Source organism: Pristiophorus japonicus, unplaced genomic scaffold (assembly GCF_044704955.1).
Source record: "Pristiophorus japonicus isolate sPriJap1 unplaced genomic scaffold, sPriJap1.hap1 HAP1_SCAFFOLD_497, whole genome shotgun sequence".
Taxonomy (NCBI): domain Eukaryota; kingdom Metazoa; phylum Chordata; class Chondrichthyes; family Pristiophoridae; genus Pristiophorus; species Pristiophorus japonicus.
The window spans coordinates 377,501-392,631 of NW_027254403.1; the positions used below are offsets into that span (position 1 = coordinate 377,501).

Consider the following 15,131-nt stretch of genomic DNA (forward strand, 5'->3'; position numbering starts at 1 on the left):
CGCTGCCTGCGCTTGCTTTCTGCACGCTCTCGGCGACGAGACTCGAGGTGCTCAGCGCCCTCCCGGATGCACTTCCTCCACTTAGGGCGGACTGGTCTTTGGGCCAGGGACTCCCAGGTTAACCTTCCGAAGGTACTAGGGGACAGTGGGTCTAGTGAGAAGGAGGAACTGAAGAATATCCTTATTAGGCGGGAAATTGTGTTAGGGAAATTGATGGGATTGAAGACTGATAAATCCCCGGAGCCTGATAGTCTGCGTCCCAGAGTGCTCAAGGAAGTGGCCCTAGAAATAGTGGATACATTGGTGATCATTTTCCAACAGTCTATCGACTCTGGATCAATTCCTATGGACTGGTGGGTAGCGAATGTAACACCACTTTTTAAAAAAGGAGGGAGAGAGAAAGCGGGTAATTATAGACCGGTCAGCCTGACATCAGTAGTGGGGAAAATGTTGGAATCAATAATTAAAGATGAAATAGCAGCGCATTTGGAAAGCAGTGACAGGATCGGTCCAAGTCAGCAGAGATTTATGAAAGGGAAATCATGCTTGACAAATCATCTGGAATTTTATGAGGATGTAAGTCGCAGAGTGGACAAGGGAGAACCAGTGGATGTGGTGTATTTGGACTTTCAAAAGGCTTTTGACAAGGTCCCACACAAGAGATTGGTGTGCAAAATTAAAGCACATGGTATTGGGGGTAATGTACTGACGTGGATAGAGAACTGGTTGGCAGACAGGAAGCAGAGAGTCGGGATAAATGGGTCCTTTTCAGAATGGCAGGCAGTGACTAGTGGAGTGCCGCAGGGCTCAGTGCTGGGACCCCAGCTATTTACAATATACATCAATGATTTGGATGAAGGAATTGAATGTAATATCTCCAAGTTTGCAGATGACACTAAGCTGGGTGGCGGTGTGAGCTGTGAGGAGGATGCTAAGAGGCTGCAGGGTGACTTGGACAGGTTAGGTGAGTGGGCAAATGCATGGCAGATGCAGTATAATGTGGATAAATGTGAGGTTATCCACTTTGGGGGCAAAAACAGGAAGGCAGAATATTATCTGAATGGTGACAGATTAGGAAAAGGGGAGGTGCAACGAGACCTGGGTGTCATGGTACATCAGTCATTGAAAGTTGGCATGCAGGTACAGCAGGCGGTGAAGAAGGCAAATGGTATGTTGGCCTTCATAGCGAGAGGATTTGAGTATAGGAGCAGGGAGGTCTTACTGCAGTTGTACAGGGCCTTAGTGAGGCCACACCTGGAATATTGTGTTCAGTTTTGGTCTCCTAATCTGAGGAAGGACATTCTTGCTATTGAGGGAGTGCAGCGAAGGTTCACCAGACTGATTCCCGGGATGGTTGGGCTGACATATGAGGAGAGACTGGATCAACTGGGCCTTTATTCACTGGAATTTGGAAACATAGAAGCATAGAAAATAGGTGCAGGAGCAGGCCATTCAGCCCTTCGATCCTGCACCGCCATTCAATGAGTTCATGGCTGAACATGCAACTTCAGTACCCCATTCCTGCTTTCTCGCCATAGCCCTTGATCCCCCGAGTAGTAAGGATTTCATCTAACTCCTTTGTGAATATATTTAGTGAATTGGCCTCAACTACTTTCTGCGGTAGAGAATTCCACAGGTTCACCACTCTCTGGGTGAAGAAGTTTCTCCTCATCTCGGTCCTAAATGGCTTACCCCTTATCCTCAGACTTTGACCCCTGGTTCTGGACTTCCCCAAAATTGGGAACATTCTTCCTGCATCTAACCTGTCTGAACCCGTCAGAATTTTAAACGTTTCTATGAGGTCCCCTCTCATCCTTCTGAACTCCAGTGAATACAAGCCCAGTTGATCCAGTTTTTCTTGATATGTCAGTCCCGCCATCCCAGGAATCAGTCTGGTGAACCTTCGCTGCACTCCCTCAATAGGAAGAATGTCGTTCCTCAGGTTAGGAGACCAAAACTGTACACAATACTCCAGGTGTGGCCTCACCAAGGCCCTGTACAACTGTAGCAACACCTCCCTGCCCCTGTACTCAAATCCTCTCGCTATGAAGGCCAACATGCCATTTGCTTTCTTAACCGCCTGCTGTACCTGCATGCCAACCTTCAATGACTGATGTACCATGACACCCAGGTCTCATTGCACCTCCCCTTTTCCTAATCTGTCACCATTCAGATAATAGTCTGTCTCTCTGTTTTTACCACCAAAGTGGATAACCTCACATTTATCCACATTATACTGCATCTACCATGCATTTGCCCACTCACCTAACCTATCCAAGTCACTCTGCAGCCTCATAGCATCCTCCTCGCAGCTCACACTGCCACCCAACTTAGTGTCATCCGCAAATTTGGAGATACTGCATTTAATCCCCTCGTCTAAATCATTAATGTACAATGTAAACAGCTGGGGCCCCAGCACAGAACCTTGCGGTACCCCACTAGTCACTGCCTACCATTCTGAAAAGTACCCATTTACTCCTACTCTTTGCTTCCTGTCTGACAACCAGTTCTCAATCCATGTCAGCACACTACCCCCAATCCCATGTGCTCTAACTTTGCACATTAATCTCTTGTGTGGGACCTTGTCGAAAGCCTTCTGAAAGTCCAAATACACCACATCAACTGGTTCTCCCTTGTCCACTCTACTGGAAACATCCTCAAAAAATTCCAGAAGATTTGTCAAGCATGATTTCTCTTTCACAAATCCATGCTGACTTGGACCTATCATGTCACCTCTTTCCAAATGCGCTGTTATGACATCCTTAATAATTGATTCCATCATCTTACCCACTACCGATGTCAGGCTGACCGGTCTATAATTCCCTGTTTTCTCTCTCCCTCCTTTTTTAAAAAGTGGGGTTACATTGGCTACCCTCCACTCCATAGGAACTGATCCAGAGTCTATGGAATGTTGGAAAATGACTGTCAATGCATCCGCTATTTCCAAGGCCACCTCCTGAAGTACTCTGGGATGCAGTCCATCAGGCCCTGGGGATTTATCGGCCTTCAATCCCATCAATTTCCCCAACACAATTTTCCGACTAATAAGGATTTCCCTCAGTTCCTCCTTCTTACTAGACCCTCTGACCCCTTTTATATCCGGAAGGTTGTTTGTGTCCTTCTCAGTGAATACCGAACCAAAGTACTTGTTCAGTTGTTTCAATTAGAAGGGTGAGAGGGGATCTCATAGAAACATGTAAGATTCTGACGGGACTGGACAGGTTAGATGCGGGAAGAATGTTCCCGATGTTGGGGAAGTCCAGAACCAGGGGACACAGTCCAAGGATAAGGGATAAGCCATTTAGGACCGAGATGAGGAGAAACTGAGAGAGTTGTTAACCTGTGGAATTCCCTGCCGCAGAGAGTTGTTGATGCCAGTTCACTGGATATATTCAAGAGGGAGTTAGATATGGCTCTTACGGCTAAAGGGATCAAGGGGTATGGAGAGAAAGCAGGAAAGGGGTACTGAAGGAATGATCAGCCATGATCTTATTGACTGGTGGTGCAGGCTCGAAGGGCCGAATGGCCTCCTCCTGCACCTATTTTTCTATGTTTCAAGGTGTTGGTGGGGGATGTTGCACTTTATCAGGGAGGCTTTGAGGGTGTCCCTTGTAACGTTTCCTCTGCCCACCTTTGGCTCGCTTGCCGTGAAGGAGTTCCGAGTCGAGCGCTTGCTTTGGGATTCTCGTGTTGGGGGCATGCGGACGATGTGGCCCTGCCCAGCGGAGCTGGTCGAGTGTGGTCAGTGCTTCGATGCTGGGGATGTTGGGCCTGGTCGAGGACGCTAACGTTGGTGCGTCTGTCCTCCCGGGGGATTTGTAGAATCTTGTGGAGACAACCTTGGTGGTATTTCTCCAGCGACTTGAGGTGTCGACTGTACATGGTCCATGTCTCTGAGCCATACAGGAGGGCGGGTATCACTACAGCCCTGTAGACCATGAGCTGGGGGTGAGATACCTACTGTACATGGTCCATGTCTCTGAGCCATACAGGAGGGCGGGTATCACTACAGCCCTGTAGACCACGAGCTTGGTGGCCGTATTGAGGGCAGTATTCCAGGTGTGGCCTCACCAATACCCTGTATAACTGGAGCAAGACTTCCCTGCTTTTATACTCCATCCCCTTTGCAATAAAGGCCAGGATTCCATTGGCCTTCCTGATCACTTGCTGTACCTGCGTACTGACTGGACACAGTGAACCAGTTTCGCACAGGCGGGCAGATTATATCGCCTGGCTGGAAAGACCCAGCTGTGTAAAACAGAAAACATTTTCAGACGAGTTGATGGTTACTGAGAGATAGAATCAGCGAAATTTACAGCGCGAAAGGGGGCCATTTTGGCCCAGCGTGTCCTCGCCGGCCGACAAAGAGCCACCAGGTCTAATCACACTTTCCCGCTCTCGGTCTGTAGTCCTGTAGGTTACGGCACTTCAAGGGGCCTGGGGATCCCTCTACATGAAACACAAAAGGTTAGTATGCAGGTACAGCAAGTGATCAGGAAGGCTAATGGTATCTTGGCCTTTATTGCAAAGGGGATGGAGTATAAAAGCAGGGAAGTCTTGCTCCAGTTATACAGGGTATTGGTGAGGCCACACCTGGAGTACTGCGTGCAGTTTTGGTTTCCATATTTACGAAAGGATATACTTGCTTTGGAGGCAGTTCAGAGAAGGTTCACTCGGTTGATTCCGGGGATGAGGGGGTTGACTTATGAGGAAAGGTTGAGTAGGTTGGGCCTCTACTCATTGGAATTCAGAAGAATGAGAGGTGATCTTATCGAAACGTATAAGGTTATGAGGGGGGCTCGACAAGGTGGATGCAGAGAGGATGTTCCCACTGATGGGGGAGACTAGAACTAGGGGGCATGGTCTTAGAATAAGGGGCCGCCCATTTAAAACTGAGATGAGGAGGAATTTCTTCTCTCAGAGGGTTGTAAATCTGTGGAATTCGCTGCCTCAGAGAGCTGTGGAAGCCGGGACATTGAATATATTTAAGACAGAGATAGACAGTTCCTTAACCGATAAGGGGATAAGGGGGCGGGCATGGAAGTGGAGCTGTGTCCATGATCGGATCAGCCATGATGGTATTAAATGGCGGAGCAGGCTCGAGGGGCCGAATGGCCTACACCTGCTCCTATTTCTTATGTTCTTGCGTGAAATCTGGATTAGGGACCGGCTATGATGGTAGGTTTAGTAAGTATTACTACAGGGCTGTAGTGATACCTGCCCTCCTGTATGGCTCAGAGACATGGACCATGTACAGTAGGCATCTCACCCCCAGCTCATGGTCTACAGGGCTGTAGTGATACCCGCCCTCCTGTATGGCTCAGAGACATGGACCATGTACAGTAGGCATCTCACCCCCAGCTCATGGTCTACAGGGCTGTAGTGATACCCGCCCTCCTGTATGGCTCAGAGACATGGACCATGTACAGTAGGCACCTCAAGTCGCTGGAGAAATATCACCGACGATGTCTCCGCAAGATCCTGCAAATCCCCCGGGAGGACAGACGCACCAACGTTAGCGTCCTCGACCAGGCCCAACATCCCCAGCATCGAAGCACTGACCACACTCGACCAGCTCCGCTGGGCAGGGCCACATCGTCCGCACTCCCCAGACACGAGACTCCCAAAGCGAGCGCTCGACTCGGAACTCCTTCACGGCAAGCGAGCCCCAGGTGGGCAGAGGAAACGTTACAAGGGACACCCTCCCTGATAAAGTGCAACATCCCCACCGACACCTTTGAACATAAGAACATAAGAATTAGGAACAGGAGTAGGCCATCTAGCCCCTCGAGCCCCTCCGCCATTCAACAAGATCATGGCTGATCTGGCCGTGGACTCAGCTCCACTTACCCGCCCGCTCCCCGTAACCCTTAATTCCCTTATTGGTTAAAAATCTATCTATCTGTGACTTGAATACATTCAATGAGCTAGGCCTCAACTGCTTCCCTGGGCAGAGAATTCCACAGATTCACAACCCTCTGGGAGAAGAAATTCCTTCTCAACTCGGTTTTAAATTGGCTCCCCGGCATTTTGAGGCTGTGCCCCCTAGTTCTAGTCTCCCCGACCAGTGGAAACAACCTCTCTGCCTCTATCTTGTCTATCCCTTTCGTTATTTTAAATGTTTCTATAAGATCACCCCTCATCCTTCTGAACTCCAACGAGTAAAGACCCAGTCTGCTCAATCTATCATCATAAGGTAACCCCCTCATCTCCGGAATCAGCCTCATGAATCGTCTCTGTACCTCCTCCAAAGCCAGTATATCCTTCCTTAAGTAAGGTGACCAAAACTGCACGCAGTACTCCAGGTGCGGCCTCACCAATACCCTGTACAGTTGCAGCAGGACCTCCCTGCTTTTGTACTCCATCCCTCTCGCAATGAAGGCCAACATCCCATTCACCTTCCTGATTACCTGCTGCACCTGCAAACTAACTTTTTGGGATTCATGCACAAGGACCCCCAGGTCCCTCTGCACAGCAGCATGTTGTAATTTCTCCCCATTCAAATAATATTCCCTTTTACTGTTTTTCTTCCCCCAAGCTGGATGACCTCACACTTTCCGACATTGTATTCCATCTGCCAAACCTTAGCCCATCCGCTTAACCTATCTAAATCTCTTTGCAGCCTCTCTGTGTCCTCTACACAACCCGCTTTCCCACTAATCTTTGTGTCATCTGCAAATGTTGTTACACTACACTCTGTCCCCTCTTCCAGGTCATCTATGTATATTGTAAACAGTTGTGGTCCCAGCACCGATCCCTGTGGCACACCACTAACCAGCGATTTCCAACCCGAAAAGGACCCATTTATCCCGACTCTCTGCTTTCTGTTAGCCAGCCAATTCTCTATCCATGCTAATACATTTCCTCTGACTCCGCGTACCTTTATCTTCTGCAGTAACCTTTTGTGTGGCACCTTATCGAATGCCTTTTGGAAATCTAAATACACCACATCCATCGGTACACCTCTATCCACCATGCTCGTTATATCCTCAAAGAATTCCAGTAAATTAGTTCAACATGATTTCCCCTTCATGAATCCATGTTGCGTCTGCTTGATTGCACTATTCCTATCTAGATGTCCCGCTATTTCTTCCTTAATGATAGTTTCAAGCATTTTCCCCACTACAGATGTTAAACTAACCGGCCTATAGTTACCTGCCTTTTGTCTGCCCCCTTTTTTAAACAGAGGCGTTACATTAGCTGCTTTCCAATCCGCTGGTACCTCCCCAGAGTCCAGAGAATTGTGGCAGATTATAACGAATGCATCTGCTATAACTTCCGCCATCTCTTTTAATACCCTGGGATGCATTTCATCAGGACCAGGGGACTTGTCTACCTTGAGTCCCATTAGCCTGTCCAGCACTACCCCACTAGTGATAGTGATTGTCTCAAGGTCCTCCCTTCCCACATTCCCGTGACCAGCAATTTTTGGCATGGTTTTTGTGTCTTCCACTGTGAAGACCAAAGCAAAATAATTGTTTAAGGTCTCAGCCATTTCCACATTTCCCATTATTAAATCCCCCTTCTCATCTTCTAAGGGACCAACATTTACTTTAGTCACTCTTCTCCGTTTTATATATCTGCAAAAGCTTTTTCTAACTTTCCCTGGCCCAAAGACCAGTCCCGCCCCTAAGTGGAGGAAGTGCATCCGGGAGGGCGCTGAGCACCTCGAGTCTCGTCGCCGAGAGCGTGCAGAAAGCAAGCGCAGGCAGCGGAAGGAGCGTGCGGCAAACCAGTCCCACCCTCCCCTTCCCTCAACCACTGTCTGTCCCACCTGTGACAGGGACTGTGGCTCTCGTATTGGACTGTTCAGCCACCTAAGGACTCACTTTAAGAGTGGAAGCAAGTCTTCCTCGATTCCGAGGGACTGCCTACGATGAAGGGTGGGGGGAGGGGAGGCTCGGAGATTGACTCATTAACTGTGTCCCCTCTCTCTCTCTCTCTCTCCAAGTCGATAGCACAAGGGTGATTCTTCACATGGATAAAGACAGCGCCCCCTACTCCGATTACATCAACGCCAACTATATCAAGGTACGTCAGCGGAATCATCTTAATCTCTCCTCCACACCCGCCTTCCCTCACCCCCACCCAAGGGTGCTAACTGTCACTGCTGATGGAAGTGGGGGGGCGGTTAGAATCGGACTTCCCCGATTGTCTGCTGCCCCTAGTAGCCGTACCACTGAAGGAGGCTCCCCCCCGCACCACACCGTTCCCCAAGTGGGTGCGTCGGCAGGATATTCGACTGTGGGGGCAGCACGTCAGCCGAGTCAGCACATTCCCCCCCCCCCCCCACCCAGACCAGCCCCCACGCGGGGGTCATCGGACAGGGATCAGGAGCAGGAACCCAGGCTGATTCACCCTCCCTCCCTAACCCAGGGGTCACTGGACAGGGATCAGGAGCAGGAACCCGGGCTGATTCATCCCCCTCCCTAACCCAGGGGTCACTGGACAGGGATCAGGAGCAGGAACCCGGGCTGATTCACACCCCCTCCCTAACCCAGGGGTCACTGGACAGGGATCAGGAGCAGGAACCCGGGCTGATTCACACCCTCCCTAACCCAGGGGTCACTGGACAGGGATCAGGAGCAGGAACCCGGGCTGATTCACTCCCCTCCCTAACCCAGGGGTCACTGGACAGGGATCAGGAGCAGGAACCCGGGCTGATTCAACCCTCCCTCCCTAACCCAGGGGTCACAGGACAGGGATCAGGAGCAGGAACCCGGGCTGATTCACCCCCCCTCCCTAACCCAGGGGTCACTGGACAGGGATCAGGAGCAGGAACCCGGGCTGATTCACCCCACTCCCTAACCCAGGGGTCACTGGACAGGGATCAGGAGCAGGAACCCGGGCTGATTCACCCCACTCCCTAACCCAGGGGTCACTGGACAGGGATCAGGAGCAGGAACCTGGGCTGATTCACCCCCCCTCCCTAACCCAGGGGTCACTGGACAGTGATCAGGAGCAGGAACCCGGGCTGATTCACCCCCCCTCCCTAACCCAGGGGTCACTGGACAGGGATCAGGAGCAGGAACCCGGGCTGATTCACCCCCCTCCCTAACCCAGGGGTCACTGGACAGGGATCAGGAGCAGGAACCCGGGCTGATTCACCCTCCCTCCCTAACCCAGGGGTCACTGGACAGGGATCAGGAGCAGGAACCCGGGCTGATTCACCCCCCTCCCTAACCCAGGGGTCACTGGACAGGGATCAGGAGCAGGAACCCGGGCTGATTCACCCCCCTCCCTAACCCAGGGGTCACTGGACAGGGATCAGGAGAAGCAATGCGGGTTGAGATCGGCCCACTCCAACATAGGCCCGGAATGGAGCCTGGGCTTTTCCTGCTCCGTGTGAGTGCGTGCATGACGCGGAGGGTGGGGGAGGGGCGACGGTGGCTTTGCTCATAGAAACATAGAAACATAGAAAATAGGTGCAGGAGTAGGCCATTCAGCCCTTCTAGCCTGCACCGCCATTCAATGAGTTCATGGCTGAACATTCAACTTCAGTACCCCATTCCTGCTTTCTCACCATACCCCTTGATTCCCCGAGTAGTAAGGACCTCATCTAACTCCTTTTTGAATATATTTAGTGAATTGGCCTCAACAACTTTCTGTGGTAGAGAATTCCACAGGTTCACCACTCTCTGGGTGAAGAAATTTCTCCTCATCTCGGTCCTAAATGGCTTACCCCTTATCCTCAGACTGTGACCCCTGGTTCTGGACTTCCCCAACATTGGGAACATTCTTCCTGCATCTAATCTGTCTAACCCCGTCAGAATTTTATATGTTTCTATGAGGTCCCCTCTCATTCTTCTGAACTCCAGTGAATACAAGCCCAGTTGATCCAGTCGTTCTTGATAGGTCAGTCCCGCCATCCCGGGAATCAGTCTGGTGAACCTTCGCTGCACTCCCTCAATAGCAAGAATGTCCTTCCTCAGGTTAGGAGACCAAAACTGTACACAATACTCCAGGTGTGGCCTCACCAAGGCCCTGTACAACTGTAGCAACACCTCCCTGCCCCTGTACTCAAATCCCCTCGCTATGACGGCCAACATGCCATTTGCTTTCTTAACCGCCTGCTGTACCTGCATGCCAACCTTCAATGACTGATGTACCATGACACCCAGGTCTCGTTGCAACTCCCCTTTTCCTAATCTGTCACCATTCAGATAATAGTCTGTCTCTCTGTTTTTACCACCAAAGTGGATAACCTCACATTTATCCACATTATACTGCATCTACCATGCATTTGCCCACTCACCTAACCTATCCAAGTCACTCTGCAGCCTCATAGCATCCTCCTCGCAGCTCACACTGCCACCCAACTTAGTGTCATCCGCAAATTTGGAGATACTACATTTAATCCCCTCGTCTAAATCATTAATGTACAATGTAAACAGCTGGGGCCCCAGCACAGAACCTTGCGGCACTCCACTAGTCACTGCCTGCCATTCTGAAAAGTACCCATTTACTCCTACTCTTTGCTTCCTGTCTGACAACCAGTTCTCAATCCATGTCAGCACACTACCCCCAATCCCATGTGCTTTAACTTTGCACATTAATCTGTTGTGTGGGACCTTGTCGAAAGCCTTCTGAAAGTCCAAATATACCACATCAACTGGTTCTCCCTTGTCCACTCTACTGGAAACATCCTCAAAAACTTCCAGAGGATTTGTCAAGCATGATTTCCCTTTCACAAATCCATGCTGACTTGGACCTATCATGTCACCTCTTTCCAAATGCGCTGCTATGACATCCTTAATAATTGATTCCATCATTTTACCCACTACTGAGGTCAGGCTGACCGGTCTATAATTCCCTGTTTTCTCTCTCCCTCCTTTTTTAAAAAGTGGGGTTACATTGGCTACCCTCCACTCCATAGGAACTGATCCAGAGTCAATGGAATGTTGGAAAATGACTGTCAATGCATCCGCTATTTCCAAAGGCTCCCTTGCCTTCTGATCCCAATTTGCCCGCAATTTGCTTTCTAGTCCGAGACGCTGGTGAATCGATCGGGCAGGCTGGCTCCGAAGACCTGCATTGCCACCCAAGGGTGCCTGCTCTCCACTGTCAACGACTTCTGGAAGATGATTTGGCAAGAGAACTCCCGCATCATCGTCATGACAACCCGGGAGGTGGAAAAGGGTCGGGTGAGTCAGCATTTCTGGCTGGGCGAAGGAGTCATGGGTGTGGGGTGTGAGGGGGAAAGAGAGATTAGACCGGGTGGGATATTAAAGGGGGGAGAGTGGGATTAGACTGGGTGGGATATTAAAGGGGGGAGAGTGGGGCAGAGTGGGATTAGACTGGGTGGGATATTAAATGGGGGAGTGAGGGGGAGAGTGGGATTAGACTGGGTGGGATATTAAATGGGGGAGAGTGGGATTAGACTGGGTGGGATATTAAAGGGGGGAGAGTGGGATTAGACTGGGTGGGATATTAAAGGGGGGAATGAGGGGGTGAGTGGGATTAGACTGGGTGGAATATTAAAGGGGGGAATGAGGGGGTGAGTGGGATTAGACTGGGTGGGATATTAAAGGGGGGAGTGAGGGGGAGAGTGGGATTAGACTGGGTGGAATATTAAAGGCGGGAGAGTGAGATTAGACTGGGTGGGATATTAAAGGGGGGAGAGTGGGAGAGAGTGGGATTAGACTGGGTGGGATATTAAAGGGGGGAGTGAGGGAGAGGGTGGGATTAGACTGTGTGGGATATTAAAGGGGGGAGAGTGGGGGAGAGTGGGATTAGACTGGGTGGGATATTAAAGGGGGGAGAATGGGATTAGACTGGGTGGGATATTAAAGGGGGGAATGAGGGGGTGAGTGGGATTAGACTGGGTGGAATATTAAAGGCGGGAGATTGGGATTAGACTGGGTGGGATATTAAATGGGGGAGAGTGGGATTAGACTGGGTGGGATATTAAAGGGGGGAGTGAGGGAGAGGGTGGGATTAGACTGTGTGGGATATTAAAGGGGGGAGAGTGAGATTAGACTGGGTGGGATATTAAATGGGGGAGAGTGGGATTAGACTGGGTGGGATATTAAAGGGGGAGAGTGGGGCAGAGTGGGATTAGACTGGGTGGGATATTAAAGGGGAGTGAGAGGGGGAGAGTGGGATTAGACTGGGTGGGATATTAAATGGGGGAGAGTGGGATTAGACTGGGTGGGATATTAAAGGGGGGAGAGTGGGGGAGAGTGAGATTAGACTGGGTGGGATATTAAAGGGGGGAGTGAGGGAGAGGGTGGGATTAGACTGTGTGGGATATTAAAGGGGGGAGAGTGGGGGAGAGTGGGATTAGACTGGGTGGGATATTAAAGAGGGGAGAGTGGGATTAGACTGTGTGGGATATTAAAGGGGGGAGTGAGGGATTAGACTGTGTGGGATATTAAAGGGGGGAGTGAGGGAGAGGGTGGGATTAGACTGTGTGGGATATTAAAGGGGGGAGAGTGGGGGAGAGTGGGATTAGACTGGGTGGGATATTAAAGGGGGGAGAGTGGGATTAGACTGGGTGGGATATTAAAGAGGGGAGAGTGGGATTAGACTGTGTGGGATATTAAAGGGGGGAGTGAGGGAGAGGGTGGGATTAGACTGTGTGGGATATTAAAGGGGGGAGAGTGGGATTAGACTGTGTGGGATATTAAAGGGGGGAGAGTGGGATTAGATTGGGTGGGATATTAAAGGGGGGAGTGAGGGAGAGGGTGGGATTAGACTGTGTGGGATATTAAAGGGGGGAGAGTGGGATTAGACTGTGTGGGATATTAAAGGGGGGAGAGTGGGATTAGACTGTGTGGGATATTAAAGGGGGGAGAGTGGGATTAGACTGTGTGGGATATTAAAGGGGGGAGAGTGGGATTAGACTGTGTGGGATATTAAAGAGGGGAGAGGGTGGGATTAGACTGTGTGGGATATTAAAGGGGGGAGTGAGGGAGAGGGTGGGATTAGACTGTGTGGGATATTAATGGGGGGAGAGTGGGATTAGACTGTGTGGGATATTAAAGGGGGGAGTGAGGGAGAGGGTGGGATTAGACTGTGTGGGATATTAATGGGGGGAGAGTGGGATTAGACTGTGTGGGATATTAAAGGGGGGAGAGTGGGATTAGATTGGGTGGGATATTAAAGGGGGGAGTGAGGGAGAGGGTGGGATTAGACTGTGTGGGATATTAAAGGGGGGAGAGTGGGATTAGACTGTGTGGGATATTAAAGGGGGGAGAGTGGGATTAGACTGTGTGGGATATTAAAGGGGGGAGAGTGGGATTAGACTGTGTGGGATATTAAAGGGGGGAGAGTGGGATTAGACTGTGTGGGATATTAAAGGGGGGAGAGTGGGATTAGATTGGGTGGGATATTAAAGAGGGGAGAGTGGGATTAGACTGTGTGGGATATTAAAGGGGGGAGTGAGGGAGAGGGTGGGATTAGACTGTGTGGGATATTAAAGGGGGGAGTGAGGGAGAGGGTGGGATTAGACTGTGTGGGATATTAAAGGGGGGAGAGTGGGATTAGACTGTGTGGGATATTAAAGGGGGGAGAGTGGGATTAGACTGTGTGGGATATTAAAGGGGGGAGAGTGGGATTAGACTGTGTGGGATATTAAAGGGGGGAGAGTGGGATTAGAGAGGGTGGGATATTAAAGGGGGGAGAGTGGGATTAGATTGGGTGGGATATTAAAGGGGGGAGAGTGAGATTAGACTGGGTGGGATATTAAAGGGGAGTGGGATTAGAGTGGGTGGGATATGAAAGGGGGGAGTGAGTGGGTGAGTGGGATTAGACTGGGTGGGATATTAAAGGGGGGAGTGAGGGGGGAGAGTGGGATTATGGTGGAGGGATATTAAAGGGGGGAGAGTGGGATTAGACTGGGTGGGATATTAAAGGGGGGAGAGTGGGATTAGAGTGGGGGGGGATATTTAAGGGGGGAGTGAGGGGGAGAGTGGGATTAGAGTGGGTGGGATATTAAAGGGGGGAGAGTGGGATTAGACTGGGTGGGAAATTAAAGGGGGGAGTGAGTGGGAGAGTGGGATTAGACTGGGTGGGATATTAAAGGGGGGAGAGTGGGATTAGACTGGGTGGGATATTAAAGGGGGGAGAGTGGGATTAGACTGGGTGGGATATTAAAAGGGGGAGAGTGGGGGAGACTGGGATTAGACTGGGTGGGATATTAAAGGAGGGAGTGAGTGGGAGAGTGGGATTAGACTGGGTGGGATATTAAAGGGGAGAGAGTGGGATTAGACTGGGTGGGATATTAAAGGGGGGAGAGTGGGATTAGACTGGGTGGGATATTAAAGGGGGGGAGTGAGGAGGAGAGTGGGATGAGACAGGGTGGGATATTATTGGGGGGAGAGTGGGATTAGACTGGGTGGGATATTAAAGGGGGGAGTGAGGAGGAAAGTGGGATTAGACTGGGTGGGATATTAAAAGGGGGAGAGTGGTGAGAGTGGGATTAGATTGGGTGGGATATTAAAGTTGGGAGTGAGGGGGAGAGTGGGATGAGACAGGGTGGGATATTAAAGGGGGGAGTGAGGAGGAGAGTGGGATTAGGCTGGGTGGGATATTAAAAGGGGGAGAGTGGTGAGAGTGGGATTAGATTGGGTGGGATATTAAAGGGGGGAGTGAGGAGGAAAGTGGGATTAGACTGGGTGGGATATTAAAAGGGGGAGAGTGGTGAGAGTGGGATTAGATTGGGTGGGATATTAAAGTTGGGAGTGAGGGGGAGAGTGGGATGAGACAGGGTGGGATATTAAAGGGGGGAGTGAGGAGGAGAGTGGGATTAGGCTGGGTGGGATATTAAAGGGGGGAGAGTGGGATTAGACTGGGTGGGAAATTAAAGGGGGGAGAGTGGGATTAGACTGGGTGGGATATTAAAGGGGGGAGTGAGGAGGAGAGTGGGATTAGACAGGGTGGGATATTAAAGGGGGAGAGTGGGATTAGACTGGGTGGGATATTAAAGGGGGGAGTGAGGAGGAGAGTGGGATTAGACTGGTTGGGATATTAAAGGGGGGAGTGAGGAGGAGAGTGGGATTAGACTGGGTGGGTTATTAAAGGGGGGAGAGTGGGATTAGACTGGGTGGGATATTAAAGGGGGGAGAGTGGGATTAGACTGGGTGGGATATTAAAGGGGGGAGAGTGAGGGAGACTGGGATTAGACTGGG

General features: G+C 50.6%; 1 protein-coding gene across 1 annotated transcript in view; it reads left to right on the top strand.

Moving 5' to 3' along the window:
* Window positions 1–15,131, top strand: part of LOC139253669 (tyrosine-protein phosphatase non-receptor type 6-like) — a 148,869-nt gene that overhangs the window by 75,162 nt on the left and 58,576 nt on the right. Inside the window, exons 8-9 of the mRNA XM_070873507.1 lie at window positions 7,952–8,031; window positions 10,986–11,144. Of these exons, the coding sequence (XP_070729608.1) occupies window positions 7,952–8,031; window positions 10,986–11,144 (239 nt within the window). The remainder of the gene's footprint in view (window positions 1–7,951; window positions 8,032–10,985; window positions 11,145–15,131) is intronic.